Source organism: Cyphomyrmex costatus, unplaced genomic scaffold (genome assembly GCF_001594065.2).
Source record: "Cyphomyrmex costatus isolate MS0001 unplaced genomic scaffold, Ccosl1.0 scaffold2110, whole genome shotgun sequence".
Taxonomy (NCBI): Eukaryota; Metazoa; Arthropoda; class Insecta; order Hymenoptera; family Formicidae; genus Cyphomyrmex; species Cyphomyrmex costatus.
This window is the reverse complement of record NW_017276160.1, coordinates 1-16,696: the sequence shown is the minus strand read 5'-3', so window position 1 is coordinate 16,696 and position 16,696 is coordinate 1. Positions and strand designations below refer to the sequence as shown.

At 39.7% G+C, this 16,696-nt stretch overlaps 1 protein-coding gene across 1 annotated transcript; it reads right to left on the bottom strand.

Annotated features, from left to right (window-relative positions):
• Positions 1-12,512: 12,512 nt before the first annotated feature.
• Positions 12,513-13,787, bottom strand: LOC108773525 (myb-like protein X). Its single transcript, XM_018539362.1, has one exon. The coding sequence runs from the start codon at positions 13,785-13,787 to the stop codon at positions 12,513-12,515; it is 1,275 nt and encodes a 424-aa protein (XP_018394864.1).
• Positions 13,788-16,696: the final 2,909 nt, after the last annotated feature.

Genomic DNA, 16,696 nt, shown 5'->3' with positions numbered 1-16,696 from the left:
CACCAAAAAAACTTCTTTAATTTTTATTTTTAGATTAAAATATCAATTATTTCAACATTATTACCACTTTTTAATGTCATTTAAGTTAAATTTATCCTTCCCAACCCCTTTTTAGCTACCCCGTATCCCTTGAATGTACTAGTATATCTTTGTAAAAATAGTGCTTTGTTTTATTTGTGTTTTGTTTTTTTTGTGTAAATTATCTTATGTAACAATTATATGATGAAAAAACAAAAATATACCATTGAAAAAACAATTTTTTTCGAACTTGAAATTTTTAACATTGGCTGTTCCGTACGGGACCGGAAAGCCACTAAAATGGCACACCCCCTTATCGACACTTTGTCTACGTTCAATCAATGATATAAGATACCTTTTGTCCCAATTTTTTAAGGTGAATTTCCGTCTCAAAATCCCGACCCTCTAAAGGTTAAGATGGATAAAGGACTTGAAACGGGGGAGTAAGAAACGTCGAGGGGTGGAGGAATTTCCGGCTGAGTCTGATTTTCGGTCCCCCGGTCTTGGACAGTAAGAGGGGGTATGAGAGCAGTGCGGCGGGTCGGGTGCTCGGTCCCAGTGGAACAGCGAGGGGTTGCCCCGTCTGCGGTGGTATGTTCCACTTTTAATAAAAATTAAAAAAAATTTTAATCTGATCGCGATTTTTATAGGATTAGACGTGATGGTAGTGGAGACTCACTGTTAGCGGCGATTGTCCTGACACTGGAAGGGTCTCTTGATCGGGTGGTACCTTGGCGACTTCGACTTGGTCGGTATAGGCTGAGTAGAGTGATGTGGCTGTGTAGTCACTGCACCGACAGTTACAGTACTCGCGAACTAAGGTTCGGACAATCGGTCTAAAGCTGGAAGCACATAAAAATCCAGAAGGCATAGGCAGAAGGCAGAAGCCATAGCGCATGCGCTATAGTATCTGCATTCTGTCCATGGCTTGATGAATAGCGCATGCGCTATGGCTTCTGCATTCTGCCTGGCTTCTGAATTTCCAATCTACATAAAATACATAATACATAGTCACAAGCATAAGACGTTATTGTAACCGGTCGTAATAAAAGTTTTTCAGAAGAAAATAAGAACGAAAAACGAATTTACATTGATTAACACGTAAGTTTTTTCACTATTATTTAACATTATCAATGTAATACAAATGTATAAACTGACAATGACAGTATATAATTATTCGTGTAAATTCTCAGTTTCATAAACAGTATTTTGAGGTTAATTTTACTTTGTATGCACATTTCTGAAATAGTAATTTACAGGTTTCATATTTCAACGTTTCACAGAAATGGATGATTTCGATTTCTTGTTAATTACTTTGGCCAATATGGGAGCACTTTTGGTGCAACGTCGTAGAGACAGGATCAACCGTGAACGTCGTCGCCGTCGACGTGTCTGGGTACGAGCAATTAACACAAAAAGAAGACAGCAAGGAGCTTTTTACAATCTTTTTCAGGAAATAAAAACAGATCAAGAAATGTTCTATAAATATACACATATGACACTGCCAACATTCCAGCAATTGATGGACATTGTTAATCCAAGCTTAATAAAACGAAGCCCACGAGCACTTGAACCAGAGCAACGAATTGCTTTGACATTGCGGTATATATCGGATCATTTGTAGTTTAACAATTCATATATGTAAAAAGAATTTGGTAATTAATAGCATAATATTAATAATGTTACAGATTTCTGATTGGAGACAAAGTTCCAGCAATTGCTTTTGCCTATCGTGTTGGTCTGTCAACTGTACATAAAATAATTAAAGAGACGTCTGATGTATTTGGAAGGCTTCTTGGTTCAATCTATCTACAAGCTCCTTCGAGAGAAGAATATTTACAAATTGCTGAGGGTTTTTGGAAAGTATGGAATTTTCCACATTGCTTGGGGACAATTGATGGAAAACATGTCGATGCTCAATGCCCTCCGAATTCTGGTTCGCTGTATTTTAATTATCACAAACGATACAGCATCGTACTTATGGCTGTTTGTGATCACAATTATAAATATACTTTGGTGGATATTGGATCTATGGGGAAGAACTGTGATGCGGGAATTTTTAGAAACAGCGCCTTGAATGTGGAGAATGGGATGTTGGATATTCCAGAAGGAACCAGTTGCTTAAGCGGAACCGATATGCAAGTGCCTTATTTTTTTATTGGGGATGAAGCATTTCCCCTTGGAAAGCATTTAATGCGACCATATTCAGGACGGTATTTGGGGGAACGCAAAAACATATTCAATTATAGGCTTTCGCGAGCCCGGCGTATAATAGAAAATACTTTTGGAATTATGGCAAAAAAGTGGGGTATTTATAACAGACCGATCGCTGCGATTCCTGACAATATTAATAAATATATTTTAGCAACTGTATGTTTGCACAATTTCTTAAGAAATGAGGAAGGTAATATTATACAATTTGAAAACAATGATGAAATAACTGAAAATAACGAAAATAGTGCAGCATATGTGACACATATTAGAGACAGTCTTTGCAATTATTTTATGACTCCGAATGGAATGGTCGATTGGCAGCATGATTATGTAACGAGAGGACAAAATAAAGACTTCATCTAAATAAAAAGAAATTTTATCAATGATTATATGTATACGTGTGTCATATATTGTAAAATTTAATGCTGATATGTACTAATTGTCTATAAATCTACATTTGTGTATATTTATATGTATATGTGTAATGAATTTATATAAAATAAATAGTACAAGATTTTTTAAATATTCTTTATTGTTATTATATACCAGTATCCATATATCTTTAATTATTTATTTTATAATATATTTTTTATATTGTATTATTAAAGCTATATTTCATTATATATTTTATCATTATAAAACTTAACTGAAGTCTTAGTATTTTTAAAGCATATTATCAAATAACAGAAATGTTCAAAAGACGTTTTGAGGACAGTCACAGGATGTTAAACATTTATTAGATGTCCTCTGAATGTTTTGAATATTTTTGCTATTTATTATAGGTATGAGTATAAATTATATTATCACAAATTTTCCCTTTTCCACAAAATTTGCATGATCTCTTGTTTTTTGATCTGTTTTGTACTATCATCTAATTGCTTCAATTCTGCCCTAATCAGATTACAAAATAAAGTATCTGGATCATTCTGCACTTGTACATCAGATTTTTTAGACTTTAAATGCTCTTCGACTACTTTATTCAACTTAACAAAAGATAGTTCGAAATCATCGTTGTCAGATTCTTTTTTTTTACCGTCTTTTTCAGTTGATATATTTATATTAAATTTGCCCTTCGTATATGATGGCTTTTTAAAAGTGCAGGTAGATCCTGTGCTTGCTGTTGGAGAAAAACGTGAAGGGTTAATTGTGGTGGGTGATGACCGAGCTGACAATGATTCATGTACGAAATCGTTTGTATTGCTTTCTGAAGTCGATGAAAAAGATGCGCATGACGCATCGTCAAAATTACTGGTAATGGATAATGTTTCCGGCATTGAAACTTTTTTTATTGGAGAAAATGTATTTGTATCAATTTCTTCCAATGCAGTTCTTTCTTTTTCCAAAGTCTGTTTGCCTTGCTGTATCCAATTCGCAATTTCTTTATGTACATTCTTGTCTTTCGAACAACCAGAGGTAGGAGACACTTTTTGGAATTTGATGTTAGTCACCGAACTAAAACCATATATTTCATTAAATGTGTGGAAATTTAAAAGAGTGTGATAAAATGTCAATAATTTGTTAATATTATTATTTATAGTCTTCATTTTAATTTCTTAAAAATTATAACATTCTACTATATAATAGGGTGATTGGCCATATTACTGGCAGTGTACATATTACTGTCAGTTAATATTTAATGACTTTTTAAAATCTAACTATAAATGTTACATTAATTTAAAAAATGTTTTGAAATGTTTTAAAACATGTTTTAAAAATTTTTAAACATTTTTAAAATAATGTAACATTTATAGTTAGATTTGAGAAATCATTTAAATATTTACTGACAGTAATATGCACACTGCCAGTAATATGGCCATTCACCCTACCTCGCTTATAAGAATACAAAATCAAAATGGATTCTTACTTTCTAGTTTTGACAAATTTCTCAATAAATTTCATTGACTCAAAATAAATAAACCCTCGTCTTTTAGAGGCTCCACTTCCACTTCTTGTTTCATTTTGTCTTTTTTTCTTTTCTTTAGAGAAAGATTCTCTCAGACGAGTCCATCGATTGCAGCAAACATCTCCTAAAATATGTTAAATAAACAAATTTAATAATCGACTAATTGATTTAATACAGATTTAGTACAAATGCATGAATTGAATAGCTCATTAGTAATATTTTTAAATATTAAAAGATAAAACTTACCAGATGTGTTCAAAACTTTAGATATTTCTACCCAAGAGTTTTCCTTTTTTATCACATTACGATAATCTTTGCAACTAGTATCATATAAGTGTGGATAGCTTTTTACAATATTGATTAACAGATCATCAAAAGTTCTCTCTTCGTCATCTTGTAACGTCAATTCATCAGCATTCAGGTTTTCATTTCCTTTATTTTCAGACATCTGTATATTATGACAGTAATCCATGTGATCAAATGCCAAAATCGATTCTATAAATTTTAAGCATTAAACATGAAACGTACCAAAATTTATAAGATGTGTTTATTTTGTAATTAATTACAATTTGAGAAATGTGCATACAAAGTACAATTAACCTAAAAATACTGTTTATGAAACTGAGAATTTATACGAATAATTATATACTGTCATTGTCAGTTTATACATTTGTATTACATTGATAATGTTAAATAATAGTGAAAAAACTTACGTGTTAATCAATGTAAATTCGTTTTTCGTTCTTATTTTCTTCTGAAAAATGTTTATTACGACCGGTTACAATAACATCTTATGCTTGTGACTATGTATTATGTATTTTTATGTAGATTGGAAATTCAGAAGCCAGGCAGAATGCAGAAGCCATAGCGCATGCGCTATTCATCAAGCCATGGACAGAATGCAGATACTATAGCGCATGCGCTATGGCTTCTGCCTTCTGCCTATGCCTTCTGGATTTTTATGTGCTTCCAGCTTAAAGCTGCCGACTAACTAGCGACTTCGAGATGGTCGGTATAGGCTGAGTAGAGTGATGTGGCTGTGTAGTCACTGCACCGACAGTTACGGTACTCGCGAACTAAGGTTCGAACAATCGGTCTAAAGCTGCCGACTAACTAGCGACTTCGAGATGCGTCTCAGACAATCGACTCGGTCTTACGACACGGACAATTGCCCTTGACGACTCGGAAAAACTGCGATGAACTGCTGCGAGCACCCAAAAATCGGGGTTTTTATACTGATTCCCCCTGATTTGTCGGGCTCTGATGGGAGGAGGAATTTGTCGGTAAAACAAAGGGCTAAGTTTTCTAGCCCTAGGATTAGTTGGGAGTTAGGATGCGTCTTGTGGGCGGGAAGGAGTTTGACCGATGTCACCGCTATCTCAAGATTTATGGCCTTATTTGTTTAATGTACGTGAGGGGCCGCATCGAGTAAATGCACGTCCACCCTTTCTCGCGAGGCTCGCCGTATGACAGATTTTAATTTTTACGAGCGCAACTTGTGAGAATCATCCGCAATTTGACTGACAGTAGAGTGAATATTTATGGCTTTACTGTTTTCGGTGACAGTAGAGTGTATATTTATTATTTTTTCTAGCTGAGACTTCGAGGAAATGATTCGTGTTCTCACAATTCGTGCACGTACGCTCGTAAATGAATTGTCTTAAAATAATTTTTATGGCGGGATAGCGAGTACTTTTGTTTAGATTTTTGGTAAGACGACAGCCGGACTGTCGGTTATTTATTTATGGTCTCGCTATCTCGTCACTTGTAGACCTTTCCGGAAGAAAGAATCGTGAAAATCGTCTGGACGTAACAAAGCTATAATAATTTCTATCAACATATATTTTATTGTAGCCTTGGATGCACGAATGATTCTCAATCTCTTTGCAAATCGTTTTACATATTCCGTAGGTGTTCACAATGCGAATTTGCTAATGAGTGGAAAAAATATTATGTATTATCAATTATCCCATACTTTTTCATTAAAGCATATTTGGAGGTTAGTTTAATACCAATATAATTTGTTACGTCCAAGCCCCAGGATTCTTTTATTTCATAGGAAGATTTAGGAGTTGAGGGGAGGGCATGGGAGGACGCAACTGATACCGCTCTTGTGGTTATCGCTTCGAGACGCGTACCACAAGTCAGAGACGCTCCAGGTCACAGATGTGGGTCAACGTCGACGTGTGACGCTATTACCCGATCTGTGACAGTGCCTCTGTTGGTCCCCTTTTTAGATCAAGAAACTTAATCTTTTTGACCAGGGATCGGACCGTGCAATTTCGTGGAACGAGGAATGAATGAAGGGTAATTCCAATAAACCACAGCGATTTATAATTTATAAATAAACATGAACAGGTTATATTATCTTTTTAGTACATTTAAAGAATACAGTTATTTTATATTTAAGGATTACTCTACAATTTTCATTTATAATATTTAAAATCTACTTTAATATCTCTAATTTACTTTTAATATATTAAATTAACATATTTATGTATTTGAATATATATATATATTGTTACGTCCGGAGGACTCCACGATTCTTTTCTTTCGTGGAATGCTACATATATAATAAGGATTAATGAAAATAAGGAGTACGAAGAAACTTAAATAAACAATACCGTTTCTTCCTGCTCCTCACTTCCAATTTGAAGATAAATGAGTGAGCGTTACAAATGACGATGAAATGATTAAAAGAAAATTTTTCTTAACCAACAAATTTAGTTGACGCTATAGCTGGCCGCGCCGCGAGATCAAAAAGTCGACCGGCACCCATTGATCTCTTATAGAAAAGCATATAATTAACAGCGTTTGACGTTGCACGTGCGCTTCCGGTACTAGATAAGACCAATGAAAATTCGACACGTCAACACGAATCCATCTGATCTAAATTTTTCCCATTTCCCAGAAGACATCAGTCCAAAGATCAAACTCCAAAGTACGATTATCACAAACAAAGAAGGGCATATTGCCCTCCGCAAGTATAAATATGAAGCCCGCGAGACTAGAACATTTCCATTCTTTCAATAGTCCAAGTCGGTTCAAATAGAACTTTTAATAGTTAATTTCAGCTAGAATTTTTAAAAACATTAAAAGCAGTGCGCGGAGTGTCCAAGAAACCGTCACCGACACTGCCTGAAGGACTGTCATCGGTACTTCCCATCAGGATCTTGGTCCATTCGCAACCCACTCGACTCCATCCAGCTTAAAAGTAAGAAAACAAATTTTTTTCTCTCTCTTTAATTTTATTTCTTTTCTTTATTTCCCTCGACCATCTACAGTATCTCTCTCTTCTCCTTTCTTCTTCATGCATGATTTACTCTTTCTTCTGTTACGTCCAAGCTCCGATTCCGGGAGGAGCTGCGGAAGGGCGCAACGAACTCTGCCCGAGATTCGGTCACGCTCGATCCCCAATTTTCGGAAGGGGCAACGGAGGAGCGTCACCGAATTCGAGCTCTCGCAGGTACACACCGTGGAGTGTCCTGTGAGTCGATCGTACCTTTAAGTGCTCCGGAAAATGGGTCAGTGTCTCGGAAGAGACACTATGACGACTTTCTCCGTGAGCGGTCACGATCGTTGGTCCTTTAATTTAGGTCAGGGAACTTAATCCCTATTACCTGGGAGTGGACCTGTGCGATCTAACGAGAATGGATCAGGGAATACGAGAAAAAGGGTTTAAGAATTTAAGCGATTTTTATATTTTAAAATTAAATTTCTAATACATTTATTTATTACTATTACAAAATATATAAGGAACATTACACGTGATAAAATAAATGAAAATAAAAAGGTGAATAGACATTACACAAATCTTATTAAACTAAAATTTACAAATAGCATGTGTGTGTTCGTGTGTGTGGGACGGGAGAAGAGAGAGGGAGAGAAAGAGGAATTAGGAGGGGTTTCCTTGACAGGAACAAGGGACGACGGGGCGGATGGCGTCCAGCCGTACGAAAAAGGGGATGGAGATTCCTGGAAAGTACATTACAATTTCGGAATCGGGGGAAACGGTGGTAATAACAGGGGGAGTTAGAGTTTGCTCAAGGAAGGAGGTGGTGATGGGAGGAGGGAGAGTCTGCTCGAGAGGAAAGAAATTCTGCTCGGAAGGGAAGAAAGTCTGCTCGGAAGGAAAGAAAGTCTGCTCGGAAAAGGAGGGGGTAACGAGGGAAGGTGAGTGTAGTTCCGTGAACGGAGGAGGAGTGGGAATCTCGTGCACGGAAGGGAATCTCTCATGCATAGGGAGAGGAGAAATTGAGGGGGAATCAATTAGAGGCGGGAATTTGGAGAGATGTAATGGGAATTCTGAGGAGTCGACGGGGGAGTAGGAGGGTTCGGGATATTGTACGTGTGTTGTGGTAGTGTATGTTTGTGTCGCGGAGAGAAACGGCGGAGAAACTATTACGGAGGGGCGCCATGTGGTATTAACAAGGAGAGACGGCGGCGTAGTGTTTGCGGGGAGCGGCGGTGTGGTACTTTCGGGCATCGGAAGTTGCCCAGGCCGCGGATTCTGGCGGGGGTCCTTAATATAAGGGCCTCTGGAGCGAGGCTCCCTAGTCGCACCTCGAGTGCGCACTAAAATTGGAGCGGTTAATAATTATAAAAAATTTTTGGAGTTGCGTGTACATTATACGTATACTCTTATTAAGGAAGGGGAAGGGATAAGGAAGGGAACGGCAACGGCTTACTTGTATAACCGAAGAAAAGATGGCGGCGGTCAGTCCCTCACGGTGCAAAAGGCTTCAGAGGGGCCTCGGAGGCGCACGGTCGTCGTGGGTGGTCCTAGTGGACTTCGAAAGCCACGGAGACGCACGGTCGGTCGTGGGTGCTCCTGGTGGACGTCGACGACCTCGGAGGCGCACAGCGGTAGACGGGCCGTGAGTGGGCCTTGGTGGGCTGTCTCTAACCGAACACCAGATCTTGGTCAGTTGACTCGGGCAATGCCTCGGACAACTGACTTCCGATCAAAGAGGTGACTTGAGCGAGCAAAAAGGGAAACCGGGCCAGTCAACTCGGGCTTATCGCCTCGGAAAACTGACACGGTGGACTGATGATTAGAACTGTCTCTGTGCGCTTCCGAGGGCCTCTATTTATACCCCAAAAGGGCGGATTTTTCCTTTGTCTGAAATTGTTGCAACGCTAGCAACTTGTGACATGATTTACGATTTTTCTTAACTTTTATCATTGCTGATGTTAGCGTTTTTTCCCTTTGTTTCAGTGATAAAGATTTTACGATTTTTCTTAATTTTTATCATTGCTGATGTTAGCGTTTTTTTCCTTTTGTTTCGGTGATAAAGATTTTACGATTTTTCTTAACTTTTATCATTGCTGATGTTAGCGTTTTTTCCTTTTGTTTCAGTGATAAAGATTTTACGATTTTTCTTGGGTCTTATCATAGTTGTCGTTATCGTGTAATTGTACTTAGAAATGTACGGTTCAGCAATTTTAATCTCTGCTATTTTCCCTTTTGATTTGAGTGACATTTACGAGTCTCCCAGCGCATGGAGTGCACTTAGGCTCTATTATCAGATATCTGCGCTCGGGCCTGTCTCGTAAATCTTACTCTAGATATGACACTGACCAACCCTTTGAAAGAAAAGAATTGTGAAGTCTACAGGACGTAACACTTCGTTTGAATTACTTCAGCGATTGGCGCCTCAAGCGATTCTCTTTTTATTCTTTACCTTCAGAATTGCTTCAGCGACCGGCGCCTCAAGCGATTCACTGTTTTTCCTTTACTTTCAGAGTTGCTTCAGCGACCAGCGCCTCAAGCAATTCACTCTTTTTCCTTTACTTTCAGAATTGCTTCAGCGACCGATGCCTCAAGCGATTCTCTCTTTAAGAATTGCTTCAGCGATCAGCGCCTCAAGCGATTCACTCTTTTCCTTTTACTTTCAAAATTGCTTCAGCGACCGACGCCTCAAGCGATTCTCTCTTTAAAAATTGCTTCAGCGACCGGCGCCTTAAGCGATTCACTCTTTTCCCTTTACTTTCAGAATTGCTTCAGCGACCGGCGCACGGCGCCTCAAGCGATTCACTCTTTTTCCTTTACTTTCAGAATTGCTTCAGCAACCGGCGCCTCAAGCGATTCTCTCTTTCAGAATTGCTTCAGCGACCGACACCTCAAGCGATTCACTCTTTCATTCTTTCTCTTCTATTTCATCACTCTCTCTCTCCTCTCTCTCCCTCTCTCTCCCTCCCTCCCTCTCTCTCCCTCCCTTCCTCTCTCCCCCTCTCTCCCTCTCCCTCTCTCCTTGGATTCTTCTTTTCCTGCCTAAATTTCCCTAATGAGAGATTTTCAGTAGAGATGTTCAGTAGTTGGTTTGGCGTAATAAGCATCGTGCGGAACGGAGGAAGCGGGCGAGGATAAAGAAATTAAAGGCAAATAACTTCCTCCCAATAGCAAAAGTCCAGACCGGGACCTTCCTGAAGGAAGCAGCTCGCCAAGATTCATTCTCAATTAACTCTTGGACAACAATTCACTTACTATAAAAGGTAATTATCGACTACCAACGCTATACCAGTTATAGACTTGACCGACGGTGACGAGACTCCTCCCCTACCCGATTTAACTTCACTTTCTCTCCCTCCTCTTACCCCTATCTCCTATTCCGCCGTCCCTTTTGAAGGAGATATTCATCATAATGAATTATATCGCGAAGAATACCTCGATGCCGAAATGTCCCTTCCCTCACCACATTATCCACACACATTCACATTTGCACAATTACCGAGACATACACCGTTACATTAGATTAATGCATAGAAAAATTAAGAAAATTTCCGAATATACATATAATAATTGTAATATACATATACATATATATATATATATATATATTTAATAAGAATGTTTAAAGTATTCTATTTCCTTTAATTAATTTCTAAAAATATAAAACAATTGTAATAAATAGCTTACAAGAATGTTAAATTATTTTATTATATGTTTGATATATAGAAAAATAATAAACCCTCTTGTTATGTAATTACTGAAAATCGCTGTAGTTCATTAAGAAAATCTACGTCTCATTCCTCATCCTACTAGACCGCACGGTCCGATCCCTGATCAAAAGGATTAAGTTCTTTGATCTGAAAAGGGGACCGACAGAGACACAATCGCAGACCGGGTAATAGCGTCACATGTTGACGTTGACCCATATCTGTGACCTAATGCGTCTCTGACTTGTGGCACGCGTTTTGAAGCGATAGCCACAAGAACGGTGTCGGTTGCGTCCTCCCATGCCCCCTCCTCAACTCTTGAATTTTCGTATGTAATAAAAGAATCCTGGGGCCTGGACGTAACAATATATACATATATATTATTTAAACATTAATATTTTCAACTTAGCATACTTATATGTCTATAACTATTTCTGAATATGAGGTGTGTGTGAGTGTATGTGCAGTTGTTCTAGAGAGGGGAAGGAAATATCAGTGTCGAGGAGATCTTCTACGGAGTTGTAGAGTTCATTATGAGAGATATCTCCCTCAGCAGGGACGGGAGAATAAGAAATAGGGGTTGGAGGAGGGAGAGAGAGTTGGTTTATTTCAGGAAGGGAAGGAGTCTCGCTGTCGGTCAAGTCAATGACCGGTATGGTGTCGGTCTTAAATAATTCCTGACAGGCTGCCTCAGTTAGGAAGGTCCCTGTCTGGAATTTTTTGATGACCGGAATTCCTAACCGGTGCAAAGTCTCGATTTTCTCTCGTTTCCGACGTCCCACCCGATGTTTGCGCTTGACCATTATTGGTCAAGAAAATCCCTAAGTCGCGGAACCTTTGGGTGTGACCTGCCAAAACCGTCTTTTGATAAACAATAGCACTTACTACTTGTTGAAAAAATATTGTTGTCCTAATTGGTCGCCACCTCGTTTCACCAAATAGCGAGGAAGGTTGAAATCCTTTGACCCTCAGGCTGCAAATCCCTCGGGCTGTGAATCTGCGCTGTCTCGAGTTATCCCAATAATCCAGAAAGGTGGGTGTTCTCGCGAATAATTGTGACACAGTTTTAACAGTAACAATAAATAAAATGTATTTAATAATTAATCAACACCACAATCACCACTTTACACACAACGAACTTAACAGTTGCCACTATCGTGGTCTTACATCATCTCACTTAATAGTAAAAATCTAATCATTCGGTAAAAACTTTACGCAACTTGTCAATCACGGCTTTACAAGACTCAAATAATTATCACGCGTTTACCGCGGCTCTCGGAAAGATTTTTTCTTTGTTATACTATCTATGTGTTGAACGACCGTCTCATTCAACGTTTGATCAAAGACTTTTTCTTTGTTACGCGTTCTTACGCGGAGCGATCCTTCCGTGTTGGAAGTCTAAATCTAACTCACGAACATCTCCATCTTCATTTTTCTCCTATACTCCGTATTTGTCCGATATTACTCTCTCCGGATTTCTTCCGTCCTGGAAAGTTTCCCTGTGCATCAACACAGCTTGATTACCTTTGATGTGATATCCTTGTTCTATCGAATATCTCTGATTCGGCCTCAATCTATTTTTAACTCGGAATTCTTGACATCTGCTCGCTCTGTTTTCGTCGTAAGCGACAGTTTGCCAATCCTGTTGTGAACCCGTATTTTTCGTCTTCCGCCTTGAATTGTTGTACCGGACTGGAATTACTCGTTTGTTATTATCGTCTCGTTTTCCTCTAATCATATTAATCTGTTTTTCATTTTGCTCTGGAAACCTGTTAGATTTTACTTTGCCAAATTTCTTATTAACTGATAATATTTTATTCAGTTTCTCAATAGCTCTTGCTTTGAGATTCTTTCTGTAATTGTCATCTCGATAATTAAAAAGATGTTTATCCAGGCCTGTTTGTTTCTTGAAATTCTTCGTCTCGTTGAAACTATTCTTCTCTTGAGATGTGTAACTTCTTCGCGTTCGGCGTATCGACAGTTCTCTTCTATCGTCTCGTAATTTATTCGAAGCGAAAATAATTCTGCTCTTCTGCTGGGAGTTAGGATCTGCGATCACTCGTTGTCTCTTGTTCAATGGAATTTGATTTTTAATCTTCCTTTCTTTGGCCTGTTTTATTTGTCTTCTGGCGTTATCGCGCATCTTGAAATATTCCTTACGTTTTTCGCGCATTCTATCGAATTTCTCACGCTTATTTTTCTCGGTATCTTTACGATCCTTGTCATTTTCTCGTTTAATCGCGTTTATGCTACGCTTATCGCTCGCATCTAATCGGTCTTTAATTACAGCTAAGTGAGTACGTATCTCTTTTCTGGAATTCACGCTCATATCGCGACTTGTCGATGGTGATACCGGATTTACTCGCGGTTTGTATGTCTCTCGCGCGCGGTTTATGTCGAACGGAATTTCAGCTATTCTAATGCCTGTATCGCGCTTAACTTTATCGTTATTATTTTTAATCTTATCGTTATTATTTTTCAGACCGATAACTCTCAAAAGATTTTCATCTTTGAAATTACTATTGTAAAATATCATCGAGTCGATATAATTGTAGTACGAACAATATTTTATTTTACCCGAATTACCGAACTTTACGTTTTTATGTTTTCCTCGCGGGATTTTTTCCGTATGATCATTCACGGTTTTTGTCTTATTGACCTGGTCATGGGATTTAACTGCGTACGTCTCGTTCAATCGAGAACTTTGACTCATCTTCGCGTCGCTATTGCTAACTTTACGCGGAATCTTGTTCGTCGTATCTTTAAATTTCAATTTTAACAATCGCTAAACGAGGGTTTTTCACGTTTTTTCGCATCATCGCTACTAGAACTTTCGAATTTTACATTACTCTGTCGCGGTACGCGAAGAGCATTCAACTCATCGTCGTTGGAATCTGACGATCTTTTTTGTTCAATCGCTTTTATTTATGAAATTCTCGGTTTTCTCGCGGTCTTGTTATCTTTATCTTTACTCATCGACGCGTTATCACAGCTCTTATCGCGCTTATCGTGTCTTGGCGCTCGCGTACTGTTATCCTCGATAATTTCCTGCTGTTAACCATAGGATAATTTGCGATGGTAATTAGGAGGTAGGTTTTGAGGAATTTCCACAATTTTCATGCCATTTTGTTTAGTAACACGAGGATTATTCCTATTCGCGTTCTGTCTGACATAATCATTTTTACCCGTATTTTTATAAAACGGTTTTCGCGCGTTCACGTTGTAATTATCGTTACGTAATTGCCACGCTGTCGATTTAGGTGTATTACTCATTCGCCAATTTTTCGTCTGACTTTCTCGGTTATTAGCCGATTATACATTAACGACACCTTTATTAGTCTTATTCGTGTTAAATTTATTTTGGACTTTCTTCCTCCGCGATGCAAACCTTTTGTCATTCTCCAAAACTTCGAGAAATCTTACAAAATCGTTAGTCGTTTTGAACGCTGCGATTCTTAATTCTTTATAAATATCATCGTCAAAATGATTCTTGAGTACTCTGATTATATCTTCGTCCCTCATTTGACTGTCGAGCGTCTTCGCGTTGAACGCTTGCTCTTGGGCGTACTCAGATATCGATAATCTTTTATCCGGGCTATATCTTCCGAAATATAAATTTTCGCGGAATTTTTTCTGACTGTCGTGACCCCAGTATTTTTGTAAAAATAATTCTTTGATCTTTAAATATTCGAATTCGTCTTGCAGGTTTACCCACGAATTCGCGGTTCCTACAAGTGCTCGATCAAAGTAATAATACTTGTCAACGTCGCTAATTTTTTCAAACGACGCTATCTTCTCGAAACGTTTGAGAAAACGTACCGGGTTCTGTTTATCGGATTGATGTCACACCCTTGAATGGATTTTTCGAAATGCAAACACGCGGTATCTCGATTCTCGTCAACGCGTGATTTTCCGCGCTGCGGTCGGTAAGAGTGAGAACGGTCGCGTTATCTTCCCCCGTGGTATTTTTGTTCGCGGTTGGAATCTTCGCTTTGTCGACCGACTTCTCTTCCGATTTCATACTTCCGTTTACGCGATTCATTATTCTATTCTCGAATTCGCGCATTCTTTCCGTCATTAATTTTACAAACTCGAACAAATCATTCAACGTGACGTTACTCGCATTCGCGTCACTCGCTACGTCTCGCTTGACGTGCTCGCGGACTTGCGTTAATTTTTTCGGTGGGGTTCGCGGTAATTGTCTTCCCGGCGTAATCGGTAATGAATCGTCACCGATTTCATACGAATCGCTTATGCCGTATTGCGTCCCTTGTCGCGTAGTCTTGGGTATCGTACCCTTGTCTGTGCCCTTGTCCATTGCGTATGGCGACTGTGTCTAACACTTTTAATGTTAAGAAAATTTGCGCAGGACTCACGTACTGGCTAATGCCAATTTACTTTTCACAAAGCAGAAATATAAATTTTCAAAATTAAATCACATTTGCGATAACAGCGAGTCTTACGAACAAAAACATTTCTTGGAATCGTTTGCGATAACAGCGAGTCTTACGAACAAAAACAATTCTTAGAATTGTTTGACCTGTCGCGACAGGTTCTCCCCCACTCTCTTCCCCCCCCCTCTCTTCAATTACAGAAGGTACAATTTAATACACCATTTACGCAGTCATTCTCGCTACGCTCGTTTGCGCGAACGGATCATGTTCGGCTTCTACTCCGAGATGGGCAGCCCTCAGAAGGAATCGTAAGTTTTTTACTCTTTTATTTTTTTTAATTTTCCTACATCAAATATATAATTACGTACGTACGCAGGACGAAGCGTCGCGCGGTGCGCATTCTGAGTCGACGTTACGACCTGACCGCAACGGGCTACAAGTTTCTCGAGATCGGTATCAACGTCGGTCCACCGAGCTACGTGGAGATCGTTCTGGGCGATCATCACGGACGCGAACTGTCCATGTCCCTCGAGACGTGGAAGGGACTCTACGAGCAGCGACTGAACATCTATAATTTGCTGCGCAACGAGTACAAGGACAATTTCATAACCGTCGAACCGATCACGGCAACGATCTACGCGCACACCGATCTTACGCTCGTACGACTTGAATCCCCGACCGTACACGTCAGTAGATGTATAGCACCGATTCGACTCCGGGAGCAATGAGGGGGGTGCCGCCGGGTCGCCGCCGCCGCCGCCGCGCGGTCCCCTCGCCCTGGGGCCTTATCGCGCCGTTCCCCCGCTGCCCCCCCTCGCCCTGGGGCCGACGAGCCGTCCCCCTCGGGATATTACAAAAGGCCGCCGGCCTTATCGCGCCCGGGATATTACAAAAGTCCGATGCATGCGATGACGTCATCGGGCGACGACAGGTTAGCACAAGGATTAAAATAAAATAAATGACACATACTTGCATCGGCGGTACAGTGGTGACCCTTCCTCCCCCGATTGACCTATTGCCCATGCAGGTGGGCGAGGAGTAGGAGGAAATCCTCCACTTCACCCACCTGCATATGGTGGACAGGGTCAACCGGGGGAGCCTCGTACAGGATGACGACGTCGTCGTTGTCGTCCTCGGCGTCGTCCTCCACGATGAGTACATCGTTGTCCTCGGCGCCACCGCCGCCGTCCTCCACGACGACGACATCGTCATCCTCGGCACCGTCGCC